Source organism: Tupaia chinensis, unplaced genomic scaffold (genome assembly GCF_000334495.1).
Source record: "Tupaia chinensis unplaced genomic scaffold, TupChi_1.0 Scaffold000294_1, whole genome shotgun sequence".
In the NCBI taxonomy this organism is placed as follows: Eukaryota; Metazoa; Chordata; class Mammalia; order Scandentia; family Tupaiidae; genus Tupaia; species Tupaia belangeri.
This window is the reverse complement of record NW_006159779.1, coordinates 806,321-824,681: the sequence shown is the minus strand read 5'-3', so window position 1 is coordinate 824,681 and position 18,361 is coordinate 806,321. Positions and strand designations below refer to the sequence as shown.

Below are 18,361 nucleotides of genomic sequence, written 5' to 3'. Positions count from 1 at the left end.
TGGCAGGGGTTGAGGTGGGGGCTTGATGCAGGGAATTGGTGCTCTGTTGCCTTCTGCCATATGAACATACAGTAAGAAGGCCCAAGCATCTGATCTTGGACTTCCTAACCTCTAAAATTGTGAGAAATAAATTTCTGTGTTTACAAGATACCTAGTCTCAGGTATTCTGTTATAGCAGCAGAAAAAAGTAAGTCAGGGATCTTTCTAGAATCCAGTTACAACTATATTAGATCTTCCTGCACTCTGTGTCTCTTTTACCTGTCCTCCATATTTTCATATTATGTATATCTTTGTCTTTTGGTGCTGCATTCTGGATAACTTCTTTAGTTCTAGCGTTCATACCATAAGCGCTCTTTTTAGCTGTGTTTAATCCACTATTTTCACCCATCCACTGAATTTTATAACTATAATTACATATTTTTATAGTAAAACTTCCATTTTGTACATCTTAAAATCTGCATTTTATTACTCTCGCTTTGTATGCAGATTTTGAATATATTTAATATATTTGGATTCAAATATATTAAATATATTAAAACATTAATAAAATCATATATCTGACAATTACAACATTTCAAGTATTTGGAGGTCTGATTCTATTAGATAGTGTACCTATTGGTTTGTAGTCCCTGTTCTTTGTGTCTTCATGTTTTAACTGTTTGTGTGTGTGATGTGATGTTACCTGGCACTTTGTGGGGATTCTTTAAGAATTTGGATGAAGATACATGTCTCTACAGAAGGACACATCCTGTCCAGAACTATTTTAAATAAATTTCTAGCCAGAAACTTTTCAGACCATAGGTCTGAAAATTTAGGTGCTGACCTGCAAGAAAATCAACTAGTGATTACAATTTTCCCCCGATTCACTCAACACCAATGTTAAAACAGTAGGTTTCTCTTTGTACCCTTCTGTGATACAGGTTTATATCTATCATTTATCCTTACATGAAAATGTAGTATCCCAAATTCATATGCAATGGTCTTCCATTAGATTCTTCCTCCTTAGGCAGGCCACCTACTCTAAATGGCCAACAAAACAACACGCAAGTTCACCAGAATTTAGCCTGTGCTCTCAGGGCAAAAGATGGCTTTGCAGAATGCTTCCTTGTCTGGATTCTAATTTTCACTTTATGTTTGTCCTCTGAAGTTCCCTACTTTCCTGACAGCTCAGTAAAGTGTTAGAAGCTATGTCTTTATCTGATCTTTTACCCAGTATTTTGTTTTCAGTGGAGGTGTTGTTTATGGTACACAGTCCACCACATTAATAGAAAGAGAAGTCTCTGTTCTCTACAGTGTATTGTCTTGACAATAAAGAGAATTCGGCCTTTGTGATAAATCAGGATGCTTTCAAATTTGGTTTAAATATCCAATCCTGTATGTTTAAGCAAGTAACATGAACCTTTTCGTCTCTAATCATTAAACTGAGGTTTCACGATAAGAAAAAAACATTTTCCTGCTTTCAGTTTTCCCAGTTGTTTAGCTTCTCCAATAAAGAATATTCAAATTAGGTTTCTGTCCACCCAACAATCTTATTCCACAAATGAGATTCGTCAAAAGCATGAATATGCAGTCTATGAAACAGTCAGTCATTCTTTTGAATGAGCCTGGGAATTATCTTAGTCCACCTCTTAGCCTGAGTGTGAACTGAACAGGGTTACAAAGAAGTTTCAGACCATGCAGGGGATAGTTCTTTGTCACTTTTGCTGGAGCTGCCACGCTAATTCTTTTTCTTTAATTGTGATCAAACACACACACGACACGAAACTTATCACCTTAATCATTCTTCAGTGCACAGTTCAGTAGTGTTAACTGTATTTACATTATTATGCAAAAGACCTCTACATATTTTTGCATCTTTCAAAATTGAAACCCTATGCCTACTGAACATCAGCTCCCACTTCTCCCTTCTCCCGGAGCACTACTTCTTACACCTAAGCTGCATCTGTGATAGATTCAATCACGAAAGCTGTAACAGAATTCGCTAATATTTCAAGATTAAATTTAAGTCCTATAATTGTTTACTCAGTGCCTGAGAAAACGAGGTTTATTCATTCAGAAGCAGATAATGAGTAAACAATTTTTGTTACTAAAACAGTATTTCCTAAAGCATATGCCAGGCTCAAAGGACTTTACTGCTGAGAGACATTAAAGGTCATACTCCAACCCCTCATTTTGCAAATAAAGCAAATGATCCCCATGCTAAAATTATGAAAAATGAAGAAGCTTATAGAAGATCTCTTTTTATCATTTCATTTCTAACCATCAAAATATAATCACTTTTCAACAAAACACTAAAATATGTACAAAATCCAATAAATTTTTAATTTTAATCTTAATGCTTTTATTTCAAAAATAAAAATCCATTATCTCCAAATCTAAAATATATTGCATGTATATTTTATTTATATTGCATGTATGCATATTAAACTTGCTATATTTTCAATTTAGTACAGCATCACTTCTCTTATTCTAAAATATAACCTATATAGGTGTTAGAGTCTTCTCTAAACTAAATTTTGACTGAGGGAGACCAGCTGGTGGCACAGCAGTAACATGAGGCTCTTTGACCCTGGACACACATGGACAGTCCCTGGTGGATCCCTGAGGCCTCCCTGCACACACCGGGCACATGTACACGTGCCCATAAACCAGGCTGGCTGAGGGTGAATTGTGGTTTGAGAACTGCTGGAAGTCTCTACCTTTCTCTCTCTGGAGAAATAAATTTCTAAAAACTTCTTGACTGAAGATTGATTAATTCAATTCTATATGGGCAAGCACTTCATCTTCCAAATATATAGTTATAGGTATGATTAGTTCTTAAAAGCCTTGAGTAATAGCCCTTACTCATCATTTCAAATTTCACACTTTTTTAAAAACTTTGAGTTTGCTAAAGCTGTGTGCACTCGCCAGAGAAAGAGACAAACAGAAGGAAAGTGAGAAATCACTACCCGGAGGGATGGCCATGCCACGATCCCTTCTTCATTTTCCTCTCAGGATTCAGCATGCACATGCTCCTGGTGTATGTTTTAAGCCTTTGGGCCCAGGACTTGAACTGCACAGTTGGTCTTATGAGATCCAGCCACCTTATCCTCCAATACCACCTGCTAGCACCTCAAATTTAACATTTTTATATGACCAAACAAAACACTTACCTCTTTATAACATTTATATTAAGGTCAATTCCGCCAAACCTCGAGAGGAATTCAAGGTAGGGTACGGTTCCAGAGCTGGTGAGAGGGATCTACACTCAAACAAGAAGAATGACAGCAAGACAGAGAATTAGGACCCAAGTAACAGGCAGGGCAGGAGGGTCTAAGTCACAGCTTTGTGATCTAAGGCAGATGGCTATCAGTGACATGGCTGTTCTATTAAATGTTCACAGGAGTCACAGCTCTCATGACCTGATACAGACGGCTGTCAATGGCATGGCCATTCTATTTCATGTTCACACTACTTAACTCGCGTATCTGAGGGCACATTCATCCCCAGCAGAACAAGTAGAAGCAGTTGCTATTACAACAAAATTACCTAAAACCTAAATCTAGCTAAATATGAAAACTATCTAAAGCATGAAATAAAAATTGCAGAAGTAAGCTCTAAGATATAAGATGTAATCTATCGGGTCATTGGGAAAGCCATGGTGCATTTTTGCGTAGAAAAATAAGTCATGATTTTCCTGATGACCTAAGGTATCAGAAGCTGGGCCGTAGCACAACTTTACACTAAAGTGTCGTCTGAATTTTCAGTACATTCATGTAGTTTTAAGGCAGAAATGTCCTTTTTAATTAAAAATTCTATAAAGGATACTACTGGGTCTAGTGGGTCAGTATGGATGCAGATTAAATAAAAGAATTATCTCAATGTTTAATTTACTGAAGTTGATAAATGGACTGTGGTTATGTAAGAGAATAGCTCTTATTTGTAGAAAATATATACTGGGATATTTAGGGGTAAAGAACCATGATATAAACAACTTCCTCTCCAAACTTTTTAAATATTATATGTACATAGTATAGTTATGTGTATTGTTTGCATACACATATCCACACATACAATAACACATATGTGGGAGATCCAGGAGGAGCAAACGAAGTAAAATGTTCACAAAAGGAAAATATAAATGAAGACTATATAGGGATTCTTTGTACCATCTGGGTGATTTTCGTATTATTCCTATTCTTGAAAATTTTCTAGAGGTTTGAAATTATTTCTAAATAAGTCAAATAAAAAACAATTACTTCCCCCAAAATCATTATGAATCTAAATTTAAATAAACCTATAATCAGTAAAAAATATTTCATTATGCTCCATATGAACACACCAAGTACAATTTCCCATACAGCTGAATGGCTCCCAAGTCTGCACAATCAAATTTGATATTTACTTAGCTCAGAAAATGCTGGCCTCAAAGCTGTGGTTATCTCAGCATCCCCCAAAGGATACATTTCCCTTTCCCATTTAGAATGTGTGACTAGGAACTGAGAAGGGGGACGTGGCTTGTAGGGTGGAAAGGACACCCATGACTTCTACGTCTCATGACGCATTGTTAGCAGAAGTAATGCTGAGGAAGCACTTGGGCATTTCCTTACTCTTGCAGGAGGAGGGCAAGAACAGATCGAATCCGCTGAATAGCAGATGTCCTCATGGCTGGGTAGCAGTAGGATAAACACGAAGGGAAGAAACTTCCATCTCCGGAGCTCAAGCTCAGTAGGAGGGCACAGCACCTGTGTTTTCCACACCTTCAGGTAGTGTCATTTGTACGTTTCCCAGAGGTCTGACCTCCCCAAGTGGCCGTTAAGTGCCAGAGATCTCTGAGAATCCAGAGCCCAAATTCATGCCACCACACTAACCACCCTACCCACAGAGAAAAAGTCCGTCAGATGATTCCAGCCTTCGTCACATTTCACATTGTTACCTATGGGCCAACAGCAATTCTAACGCGGCAGACAAGTTCTTGCAATGAGTGGTCTCTAGACCTGCGTCCCTTAGACAACCAAAGACCCTAGCTAAAAAGAGAGGCTCTGCTAGCATTTGCCTTGTCAGTATCTGTGATTCTGGCAAAAATGCTTGAGAATCACAGCCATCCATAGATGACTCAAAAGTTCTTAGAGTGGGACTCGGGGAACATAGTTCTTTAAATCAGTATATATGATGTCAGTAAGGGCCTCCAAAGCAGACTTCAACCTGACACAACCACTGGGACCAGACAGAACTTCGTTTTCCCTTTCTGGAATCTATTCACCGACTTAACTGCTTTAAATATAGTTGCATTAATATTCAGAGACTGAAGCCAGGTTGAATAAAACACAAAATGAACATCACTCTTTATGGAAACTAAGGGATGAGACAGATCCACACAACAATCGCTTCCTCATCCCTCTTGCCCCAAGTGCTAAAACGAGTTCAGACCATAACCAGAAAGTGTCTTTCTAATTTTAAGGGGAAATTCCCATGAAATCGTTCCCAAGTTTTTTAAAGTTTCCAGATACAATGTAACTAACCACTGAGAAAAAATGGCTGTCTCACCACATGGGTTAGTCCTAAAACCAACCTGCCAAGTCACAGACCCTGTGAAGTCTGAGAAGGGAAGCCCCATCCTCATCCCCAATGACCGAGGCCTCCTGAAAACACTCTGCCCTGACCCCTTGATTGACGCATGGATCACACGAGTGCAAGGCTCTAAACAAGCATGCTTATCGTTCCAGATGGACAACCAAGACATGTTTTTTTCAAAACAGTCTTTAAAGTTCTCTAGTTCTCAGCAACTTCTTTTAAAAACAGATGCAGCTTTTGGGACCAGCAGTTGGCATAATGGCTATGTCACTGGACTTCCATGTGGCCAACCGCAGTTCGAGTACTGGACCCAGTGGCTTAACCTCACACCGGGCACGTGTGCATGCGTGCCCAAGATCCCGAGAGGAGAATGGAGGAGAAGGGATTATGGAGTGGCCATCCCCCCGGGGGTGATTTCTCGCTTTCTGTCTCTCTGTCTGTCTCTGTCTTTCTGGTGAGTGCATGCACCCTATAGCAAAAACCTCAAAAAAAAACAGATGCAGCTTTTAAAATCAGATACGCATTTCATATTTTCTGTACTTTTTCTCTTCCTGCATAGCTGATAAGCTTGAGAAGATTGTCAAATTTTTAAATTAATGTTAGATCAAGTCTATAAGGACATATAGCAGGAAATAATATTCTACCTCTCCATGTGGTTAAATCAAGCTTATGCAATGTTTATAAAGACAAATGTTGTTTAAAAGCAAGAAAACATTGCCATACGACAGGGCAATTCCACTCCTAGGATATATCCGGGAACACTGCAAACTTCGGGGGCCGACAGGTGGTGTGGTGGTTAAGACACTGGACTCCCATGTGGCCAACCACAGTTCGAGTCCCCGACCTGTCAGCTTTCTTTCTCACCTTCCCTTTGTCTTGCTCTTTCTCTCTCTCTCTCTCTGGTCAAATTAAAATATAATAACAAATAATTCTATTAAAAAAGAATATGAGAAAAGACTACAAACATACATCTATACAAAAACTGTGTATGTGAATGTCCAGTAGCATTGTTCACAAAGCTCAAACGTGCTGACAGCGGACTATTGCTGTGCCATAAAAGGGAATGAAGTACTGACTCGCTGGTGAAGTTTGAAAACACCACACTAAGTGGAAGAAGTCAAACAAAAAGGGCCACATATTGTACGATTCCATTAGAAGAAATGTTCAGTCTATGGGACAGAAAGTCACTTTGTGGTTTCCAGGTCCTAGCAGAATGAGGAGTGGGGCATAACTGCTAGTGAATACAGGGTCTTTTTTTGGAATGATGAAAATGTTCTGGAATTGGGGGCCAGCAGTTAGCGTAATGGCTATGTCGCTGGACTCCCACGTAGTCGACCGTGGTTCGCGTCCCGGACCCGGTGGCTTAAACTCACACCAGGCATGTGTGCGTGCGTGCCCAAGATCCCGAGAGGAGAATGGAGGAGAAGGGATTGTGGTGTGGCCATCCCCCCCAGGGGGTGATTTCTCGCTTTCTGTCTCTCTGTCTCTCTCTGTCTTTCTGGCGAGTGCACGTGCCCTATAGCAAAAACCTCTCCAAAAAAAAAAAAAAGTTCTGTAATTGAATAGTGTTGATAGTTGCCCAACTTTGTGAATATATTAAAAATTCCAATTTATGTACACTAAAGGGTATATGTCATCATAAATAACTTATATAAAGCTATTATTTAAAATGATAACAAAGAATGATGTGAAAAAAATTGTATGTATGATTTGTGAAATTCTATAATTGAAAAGGGGGAAACAATTTCTTAAAAGGTGAGGGATAAAAGTCCTGTCTTCCTCTCACCTTCTCTATCTTCACAATTCAGTCCAAAGGTCATTATTTGGGGCAGAGTGAAAAGGTGTCTGTAGTACTGGGAGCCGTGGTATTCCAGAAAAGGATATTAGCTAACGACAGTCACAGCACGGTGGGGTGTCAGAGCCCAAGCAGGGTGAAGAGGACATGCGTGTGGGCCAGAGGGAGCCCTGGAGATGAGAGATGAGTCCCAGAACGTGGAGACTAAGCGAATAAGTAAACAGACCGAGGATGACGGAGGCCAGGATTGCCACGCACTGAGAAGGTAGCTATGCCCGTGGGGAGGGAGGAAGCAGAACGATCCCTGGAGTGTGGGACTAGAACTGGTGGTGCTGGTGTGCATTCTTGGTTTTCAGTGTGTACATGGAGACCGACACCAGAATACACAGACATGGTAAATGTACATGGACACCTGTCTGAGGGAAGAAAGAATCCTATGGCTCTGTCCCCAAGAGGGGCTGGAGCAGAGACGTGCAGTGCTAGGAGTAGCGCCCTGCCAGATCCTCCCGGCCCCGGCTTCTCAATGTTTTTTGTTTTTTTGTGGGTTTTTTGAGAGGTTTTTTTCTATAGGGCATGTGCGTTCGCCAGAAAGACAGAGAGAGACATAGAGACAGTAAGTGAGAAATCACCCCCCAGGGGAGATGGCCACACCGCAATCCCTTCTCCTCCATTCTCCTCTCTGGATCTTGGGCACGCACGCACACGCGCCCGGTATGAGTTTAAGCCACCAGGTCCGGAACTCAAACCGCGGTGGACTACATGGGAGTCCAGCGACATAGCCATTATGCTAACTGCTGGTCCCATCGACGTTTTCCATCAAATAAATCAGAGCTCATTGGGGAAAAAAAAATGACTCCAACACTGCAGTTGAGTTTGGAATATTTTATATCAAAAAATAAAGTAATGCACAAAGAATGGCAGGGGCACATCAAAAGGGCGTGGAAAGTAACTGAAAGGAGCTCCTTCCAGCCAGATTTGGGATGATTTCATCAAAATAAATAATGAAAGTAATGAACCCATAAGCCACTTAATGAGAAGTCTTGGGTGCCTGTCAATACATCAATTGTAAATAAATAAATGGAAAGTTTGATGATAAGTAGACTATTTACTAGTTTCTCTTACAGAGTACTTATTAGTGACAAAGTGCATCCACAGAGAAACCAGATGCCACTGTAGTCACATGATCAAAGTGAAAGGTAGCAGTGATGGGACAAACTGAAGTCGAGTGCAACCTGACCAAAAGCAATCAGAACACAGCATGGCATGACGATGCAAGCCTGGATCTCACAGGCCCAGATCTAGCCACAAGGGAACACCAAGAATCTCAAACTGGGGCATTCTATCAAAGATCAGGGCTGCAAACTTCTAACTGATGAGGTCACGAAGGCTATCAAAAGACTAAAGATCTATTCTAGACTGAAGGAGACTAACGAGATACAACCCAGTGCAGTGCATGATTCTGACCTGGATCCTACAAGACATTTGTGAGACAACTGGCAAAACCTGGCTGCACCCTGGGGCTGTGAGGAGAGTAATGAGTCAATGTTAACTTCCTTAATTTGATGATGGTTGGTGGTCATTACAGGGTAGTATCCTTTTTTGAAGGAAATACACACTAAAATATTTGGAAGTAAAGAAGCAACTTACTTCCAAGTGGTTTAGAAAAAAAAGAAAGTTCTTCATACTGTCTAAGTTTTCTGTAATGTTATTTTATACATTTAATCACTAAACATCACTTTGCTTTTAAGTTGAATTTACCCAACATGAATACACTTCACACCAGTCCAGTTGAGGATACAAAACACATTATCATCAAGAGATAATAATCCATTTCTGTGTCCCATAAATGTCTTGCCTCTATTTTCCTACTTAATTTCTTTCCTTATACTCTCCCCCTTCTCTCACCCTCTTCCCTCATTGTCTCCAGAATCTATAACCATTTTCAATACTGCTATGTACTCCAAGCTCTCAGTTTCCACCAGAGTGTGGACAGTAGATATGTGTTAAGTGGTGACATACAATGTCTCTTTCATAGCCTGACTTGCTTCGCTCAGCAATATATCTTCTATATTTGTCCACTTTCTATCAGATACAAGGGTCTTCCTGTTTTTTTTTATGGCTGAGTAGTATTCCATACAGTATATGTACCACACTTTTCCAATCCATTCATCTTTTTGTGGGCATTTGGGTTGGTTCCATGTCTTAGCAATTGTGAATAATGCTGCAATAAACACAGATGTGCAAGCACTTTTCTGACTGAGCATTCTCCTATCTTTTGGGTACATACCCAGGAGTAAAACTGTTGGATCATATGGTAATTCTATTTGTAGGTCTTTGAGGAACCTCCATATTGTTTTCCACGGTGGCTAGACCAATTTACATTCTCAGCAGCAGTGTAGGAGGGTTCCCTTTTCACCACATCCCACCAGCATTTATCATTTACTCTTTTTTTAATCTTTGCCATTCTGACTAGGGTTAGGCGGTATCTCATTTTGGTTTTGATCTGCATCTCCCTTATGATGAGGGATATTGAGTATTTTTTCATATGTTTTTTGGCTGTTCATATGTCTTCCTTAGAGAGTTGCTTATTCAGTTCTTTTTCCCATCTTTTAATTGGGTTAATCTTTTTTTTTTTTTTTTTGATAAGCCTTGTGAATCCCCGGTATATTCTGGTTATCAGTCCCTTAGCTGAGGCATAGTTTACAAAAATCTTCTCCCATTCTGAGGGTTGTCAATTCACACTAATTACTGTGTCTTTTGTTATGCAGAAACGTCTTAATCTGATATAATCCCACTTGTCTATTTTTGGGATTATAGCCTGTGCTCTGGTGGTCTTATTTAAGAAGTCTTTGTCTACCCTGATGTCTCCCAGAGTTTCCCCTGTGTTTTCCACCATTAGTTTTATAGTTTGAAGTCTTAGGTTTAGATCTTTGATCCACTTTGAGTTATTTTTTGTTAATGGTGAGAGGTAGGGGTTCAGATTCATCTTTCTGCAGGTGGATATCCAATTTTTCCAGCACCATTTGCTAAAGGGGTTTTCCTTTTCCCGCCAAATTGACTGGTGCCCTTTGTCAAAAATCAGTTGGCTGTATGTTTGGGGGTTTATTTCTGGGGTCTCTATTCTTGTTCCATTGGTCCACATATCTGTTTTTGTGCCAATATCATGCTGTTTTGATTATCACAACTTTGTAATATATTTTGAGATCAGGGAGTGAGATGCTGCTCACTCCACTCTTCTTGCACAGGATTGTTTTGGCAATATGCTGTCTTTTATGATTCCAGACTATTTCTATGATTGTTTTTTCTAGATATGTGAAGAATATCTATCATTTTATAGGGATTGCATTAAATATGTAGATTAATTTGGGTAGAGTTGCCATTTTGATTATATTAATTTTTCTATTCCAGGAACAAGGGCTGTCCTTCCACTTTTTTTGTCATTTTCAATTTCTTTTTTAAGATTTTCAGTTTTCCTTGTAGAAGTCTTTGACTTCCATGGTTACATTTATTCCTAGGTATCTTATACTTTTCATGGCTATGGTAAATGAGATTACTTTCTTCAGTTTTGCCTCTGTCTGCTTGTTGTTTGTATACAGAAATGCTAAGTTAATTTTGTATCCTGCCACCTTACTGTATTCACTTATTACTTTGAGGAGTTTTTTCATGGATACCTTTGGATCTTCTATGTATGCAATGATTTCATCTGCAAATAGAGATAATTTCCACTTTTCTTTCCCTTTTTTTTTCCCTATTTGAATGCCTTTTATTTCATTGTCTTATCTGATCACACTGGCTAGAAGTGGAGAAAGTGAGCAGCTGTGTCTTGTACCAGTTTTTAGGGGAAAACTTTCAGCTTTTCCTCATTCAGCATAATGCTAGCTATAGGATTTTCATAAATGGTTTTTATTACACTGAGAAATGATCCTTCTATGACGATTTTGCTGAGAGTCTTAATTATGAAGGGATGTAGGGATGTTGTATTTTGTCAAATGCTTTTTCTGCATCAATTGAAATAATCACATGGTTTTTTATCCTTCTTTTTGTTAATATGGTGTATTATATTTATGGTTTTGTATATATTGAACCACCCTTGCATCTCTGGAATAAAGCCTACCTGGTCATGATGAATAATCTTTTTTATATGTTGTTGGATACAATTTGCTAGTATCTTGTTGAGAATTTTTGCATCTATATTCATCAGAGATATTGGTCTGTAGTTTTCCTTTCTTATTGTATCCTTATCTGTTTTGGGAATGAGGGTGATGGAGGCTTCATAAAATGAATTTGAGAGGATTCCTCCCTTTTGGATCTTTAGAAATAATTCAAGAAGAATGGTGGTTACCTCTTCTTTAAAAAGTTTTGTAGAATTCAGAAGTGAAGCCATAAGGACCTAGGCTTTTCTTTGTTGGGAGGTTATTTATTGCTGATTCAATTTCATTGCTTGTTACAGATCTATTCAGGCTTTCTATGTCCTCCTGAGTCAATCTTAATAGATTATATGTGTCCAGGAATTTGTGTATCTTATCCAGGTTTTCTTGTTTATTGGCATCCAGACATTCATAGTATCCTCTAATGATGTTTTGTATTTCTACTATGTCTGTTGTAATATTGCCTGTTTCATTGTGAATTTGATTTATCTGGTTCCTTTCTCCCTTCTTAATTAGTCTAACCAATGGTGTGTCAATTTTATTAATCTTTTCTTTGTTTTTGAGAGAGAGAGATTTTTGCTATAGGGCGCGTGTGCTCACCAGAGACACAGAGAGAGAAAGAGACACAGAAAACAAGAAATCATCCCCTGGGGGGAATGGCCATGCCACAATCCCTTCTCCACTTGGGATTTTGGGCATGCACACACGCAACTGGCATGAGTTTAGGCCTCTGGGTCTGGGACTCGAACAACAGGCAACTACGTGGGAGTCCAGCAATAAAATCATTACACCATCCGCCAGTCCCTTGTTTGCCTTTTCAAAGAGCCAGCTTTTGGTTTCATTTATTTTCTGTATAGTTCGTTTATTTTCTAGTTCACTCATTTCTCATTGAATCTTTATTGTTTCTTTTTTCCTGGCATCTTTGGGAAAAAAAAAATATAAGGGATTCTTTTTTTTTTTTTTTAAGTTTTTCCAATTCCCTGAGGCATGATGTTAGGCTGTCCACTTGCCACCTTTCCCTCTTTTCCTTTTGTGCACTAATTCCCTTTTACGACTGCTTTTGTGGTGTCCCATAGATTACGGAAACTTGTTGACTCATTTTCATTTGTTTCCATGAATCTTTTGATTTCAGTCTTAATCTCTTCAGTAATTGTGAGATCATTCAGGAGTAGATTATTTAGTTTCAATGTATTTGTGTATTTTCAAGGGTTTTTCCTGAAACTGATATCAAGTTAAATTCCATCATGGTCAGAGAAGAAGCTGCATATAATTTCTATGCCTTGAATGTGTGAAGGCTTGTACTGTGCTCTATCATGTAGTCAATCTTCTAGAAGGTAACATGCAGGAGTGAGAAAAATGTATATTTTGTGGGTTTTGGGTGGAAAGTTCTATAGCTGTCTGTCAAGTCCATCTGATTTATGGTATTGTTTAAGTCCTAAATCTCTTTGCTTATTTTTTGTCTCAGTTGATCTGTCTAAAAGGGATAATGGGGTGCTTAGGTCCCCAACAATTAGTGTGTTGCAGTCTCTCTCCTCTTGTAGATTTAGCAGTCTTTTCTTCACATATTTGGATGCTCCTGGATTGGGTGTATAGACATTAATAAGCGTTATATCTTGATGAATTAGCTTTTTTACATTATATAATGCCCTTCTTTGTCTCTTCTTAGTTTTTCCCTTAAAGCCTATTTTGTCCAAAATCAGTATCGTGACTCCTGCTCTTTTTTGCTTTCCATTGGCATGTAATATCTTTTTCCAGCCTTTCACTTTTAGTCTATATGTGTTTTTATCTATGAGGTGGGTTTCTTATAGGCAACAGATGGAAGGTTTCTGTTTTTTAATCCATTCAGCCAGTCTGTGTCTCTTGATTAGAGAATTTAAACCATTAACATTCAACGTTATTATAGATATTTCTGGACTTGTCCCTACCATTAGAGTAGCCATTTTCTTGGTTGTTTTTTGTTCTCTTCTTTCTATCTGTCTTAGTTTTCTTGGTATAGCACTCTCCTCAGAATTTCATTAACAGCTGGTCTGGTGTTGGTACATTCTTTCAGGTTTTTTTTTGTTTTTTGTTTTTTTTTCAGAGATTTTTGCTATAGGACACATGTGCTTGCTGGAGAGAGAGACAGGGAGAGAGACAGAAAGCAAGAAATCACCCCCAAGATGGATGGCCACACTGCAATCCCTTCTCCTCTCAGGCTTTTGGGCATGCACACACATACCCAGAATGAATTTTAAGCCACCATGTCTGGGACTTGGGCTGCAGTTAGTAACTACCTGAGTCCAGCGACATAACCATTACACCATCTACTGGTCCCTCTGAGAATTTTTTTTATCTTTTCTTCCCATATGAAAGATAATCTTGCCAGGGATAGTAATCTTGGTTGAAAATGTTTTTCATTTAACACTTTAAAAATATTTCCCCATTCTTTCCTTGCATTGTTTCTGATGAGAGGTCTGGTGTTAGCCTAACAGGATAACCTTGGTAAGTAACTTGATGTTTCTCTCTTGCAAATTTTAATATCTTGTCTTTGTCTGTGGTTTTGGCCAGTCTGGCTATGATGTGCCGTGGAAAAGGGGTTCTTTGTATTTCTTGAGTCTGAATGCTTGAGTGCTTCTCTTGGTTTGGAAAGTTTTCTTCCAGACTTTCATGTCATAGATTTTCAATGTCTTTATTAGTTTTTTTACCTTCCAGGATACCGTGTTTGGACTTTTAATGGAATCTAGCATTTCTCATACGTTATTCTCATTTTTTGGGTTATTTTCTTTATCCTCTTGGTGGTTTTCTCTAGGTCAGAGGTTTAGTCTTCTACATCCGAGATTCAATCTTCTGCATGATCTAATCTGGTTTTTTTTTTTCATTGTTTTTATTTAACTTGTTACTTTTTAATTTATTTAGACCAGAGAGGGACAGAGAGAGAGAGAGAGTGAGAAAGCAAGCCACCAGGCCCGGGACTTGAACTACAGTCGGCCATATGAGAGTCCAGCACCCTTAACCACCACGCCACCTCCCGGCCCCTCTAATCTGCTTATAATACTTTCAAGAGAGGTTCTGATTTCCTGTATTACACCCTTCATCTCTAACAAGCTCCGTTTAATTCTTTTTTAGGGTGTCTACTTCTTCTTTCAAATCGTGGAAGGACTTCCTCATCTCCTATAGCTCACTGTCTCTTTTCTCTTGCATCTTCTGGAGTTCACTGTCTCTTTTCTCTTGCATCTCGTTAAGTGTTGCCACTATGAATATTCTGAATTGTTTATCTGACATTTTCATGAGTTCCATTGCGCTATCTGTGGATGAAAAATTGTCATTTCCCCTGGGGGAGAGAGATTTTCTTGGTTTCTCATATTTTTTGTGCCTCTGCGGTGGTTTCTGGTCATCAGATAGATTATACATTTCTTCCTCATTTCTTAGAGTTAATTTTGAGCATTCAAAGGTGTGTGAGAGAATGTGATCCATGATATCTTTGTAGCCCCGTCTCCCTGATATATACCCTGTAACTGCACTTTCGTTGCTGGGACTGGGTGTTCCAAATGCCTCCCAGATTCTAGAGGACAGATGCACCTGGGGATGAGTCACAGGATTTCAACTGAGAAAGAGTATGCACACTGCACACTTCAGAAAACTATGAGGCCTATGACGACTGGAAGAGAGTGGAGGTTCCAAGGTGGTCTCTGGCCTCAGTCCGTACACTCACTTCTGCATGCAGGAGCCAGGAGAAATGGCAGCGCGGAAGTTGGAAGCAAGAGGGACTAGCACCTGGAGCAGACGAATAGAGTGCACAGTTTCCAAGGCTATCTTTGGCCTTGCTCTCTGCACTCTCACTTCAGCCACTGCAGGAGATGGGAAGAACGGCAGGGCAGAAGTTCAGTTTTCTGTAACTTTGTAACTGCGTAGAAACAACAATAAAGCAGAGAAGCTATGGCAGAGAAGGCTCCTAACAGACCAGCCTTCCCACAGAAAACAACTACAAACTCTGGTTAGAATTTTAAAAAGTAACTATACAAAGGCTCTGGAGATTTTGGAGAAAGATAAAACTTAGAAGAAGGAACAGGTATGGAGAAAGTTACCTACTCTTGATAGTTTTCAGCCTAAGGACTGGCCACAGCCACTGACAGGCCACAGAAGAGAACAGCTAAAACCCCAACAGAAAACCCACTGCCTTTCAGGCCTAAAGGATTAGCACACAGACCCCAAAGCAAACAAGCCACTAGATAATGTGAGTCACCTCACAGGAAAAAGACAGAGAAGACCCACTTCCTGGGCATAAACTCTGTCCAAATTTCTATCTAACCCCTGAGTCATGCATGTGCAGGTCAGACTCAAAGAGTCCAAGCTAAAGACAAAACACCCGAACTGAGATATGAACTACTGCTCGCTGCGGCTGAGACAGTGTTTGTAAGTTACTTACCTGTCTAAACAAAAGTATTAATAACAGTCTTCAGAAGAATATAACAGAATTCAGTCTCCCTGACACAATAGTCACAATGTTCCTACTGGACACTTGAAATGTGGCTATCATAACTGATTAACTGATTCGTCTTGCTTTAGTTAATGGTTTTTTGTTTTGTTTTCTTTAATATTAATTTAAATTTTAAAAAATAATATGACTGATTCAGTTGCTGGAAAATTCTTAAGTGTGCTTAGAAAAGCTGGGCACATCAGAGCCGGCAGGTGGCATGGTGATTGGGGGCGCTGAATTCCCATGTGGCCAACTGCAGTTCGAATCCCGAACCTGGAGGCTTGCTTCCTCACTTTCTCTTTCTCTCACTCTATCCATTCTGGTCAAATTAAAATAAATAAATGGATGGGGGACCAGCAGATGGCGTGGTGGTTAGGGTGCTGGATATTCCCACATGGCTGACCACGGTTTGAGTCCTGGACCTGGTGACTTGCTTTCTCACTTTCTCCCACCCCACCACCCCGAGTCTCTCTCTGGTCAAATGAAAATAAATGAATGAATAAAGAAAATTAAATTTAAAAAAAAAAAGAAAAGAAAAGCTGGGTACATGAATCTAATACTTCCAACTATAAATTGTATGAAATCTAAGTACAGATCAAATATTTCTAATGGAAATCTATGGTCTGAATTAAAGTGTGCTGTAAGCATAAAGTCCACGGCAGGTTTGAAACCTAACTAGCCCTATTATTTTTTTCCACAAAAAAAAAAATGTAAAATATTTTATTAACAATTTTAATAGTGATTACTTGTTGAAATAATATTTTTAATGTATTTGATTAAATAAAATATTATTAAAATTAATTTCCCTTTATTTTTAATATGCCTACTAGAGAATTTTAAATTATATATGTGGTCACATTTCTATGGGAGATCTCTGGTCTAGGATATTATCCAAACATACTCAAATATAAACAATTAAGAAAATATGACCCTTCTAAAGGGAAAAGATGATCAATCCAAGCCACCCCTGAGATGTCTGACATGTTGGAATTACCAAACACAGACTTTAAAGCAGCTATTTTAACTACCATATAAAAGAAATTTGCTAATAAGTGAAGGGGAAATCAAGCAGGTAAATAGAAATTATAAAAAGGAACCAAATGTAAATTCTAGAACTGTAATATACCATGTCTAAAGTTAAAAATTCAGGGCCAGATCTATGGCCTGATGGTTAAGGCAGCAGATTCCCACATGGCTGAGAGTGTAGTTCAAATCCCAGACCCAAGAGCTTGAAAACTCAGAGCTTGAAATTCACATGCTGGGAATGTGTGCACATATACCCAAAATACTAACAGGGTCGAGAAATGGATGAGAAGGGATTGAGCATGACCACGACCCATTGGTAGTTCTTTCTCCCTCTTCCTCTCTGTCTCTCTGCTTATGGATGTACCCTCTGACAAATTTAAAAAGGCTTATTGGAAGAATTAAGAATTAGTGAACCTGAGACCAGCAATTAGCATAATGGCTATGTTGCTGGACTGCCACGTAGCGGACCACAGTTCTAGTCCCGGACCCGGTGGCTTAAACTCACACTGGGCGCGTGTGCGTGCGTGCCAAAGATCCTGAAAGGAGAATGGAGGAGAAGAGATTGCAATGTGGCCATCCCCCCTGGGGGGGGGTGATTTCTCGCTTTCTGTCTCTCTGTCTCTCTCTGTCTTTCTGGTGAGCGCACGTGCCCTATAGCAAAAACCTCTCAAAAAAAAAAAAAAAAAAAAAAAAAAAAAAAAAAAAAAAAAAAAAAAAAAAAGAAAAGAAAAGAATTAGTGAACCTGAAGTTGAATCAATAGATAACATCGAATCTATAAAACAGAGAGAATAGAAGTTTTTTTGTTTTTTTTTTAATGAACAGAGTCTTGGGACAAGATGGCATAGACTGGACTCTCTATTCTAGACTCTCATGGCTGATCGTGGTTCAAATCTCAGATCCAGTAATTTGAAAATCATGCCAGGCACATGTGCAGGCATGCCCAAAGTCCTAGGAGGAGAAGGGACTGCAGTGTGGGCATCCTCCCCTAAAGGGTGATTTCTCACTTTCCCTTTCACTTTGTCTATCTTTCTCTCTCTGACAAACACACACGCCCTAAGGCAAAAACCTCTGGGAAAAAAAGAAAAGTCTCACAGGTCAGTGGGAGAATATCTAGGGGAGGAGAGAATAGGAAAGAAAAAAATATTTGAGTTATAAAAGCTGAAAACATCCAAAATTTCAAAGACAGAAATTAAAGAGAAGAAAAAAATCCTAAAATAGTAACATGGTATGCAAAGAAGAAACGTCAAATAGAACTTCATGTGTTTAAAAAAAAAAAGTGAAAGAAATGAGAGTCCGTGAGGTTAAGGCTGAAATTTGGGAATGCCTAGAATTCATTAAGCTACTTGTTTTCATAACACGTAATTCCCTTGTGTTGAAAAAAT

The 18,361-nt window shown here is 39.1% G+C and overlaps 1 protein-coding gene across 1 annotated transcript in view; it reads right to left on the bottom strand.

The window, feature by feature from the left end:
• EFCAB6 (EF-hand calcium binding domain 6) overlaps positions 1-18,361 on the bottom strand; it is a 283,050-nt gene that overhangs the window by 214,167 nt on the left and 50,522 nt on the right. Inside the window, exon 5 of the mRNA XM_006150669.3 lies at positions 3,153-3,241. Within this exon, the coding sequence (XP_006150731.1) occupies positions 3,153-3,241 (89 nt within the window). The remainder of the gene's footprint in view (positions 1-3,152; positions 3,242-18,361) is intronic.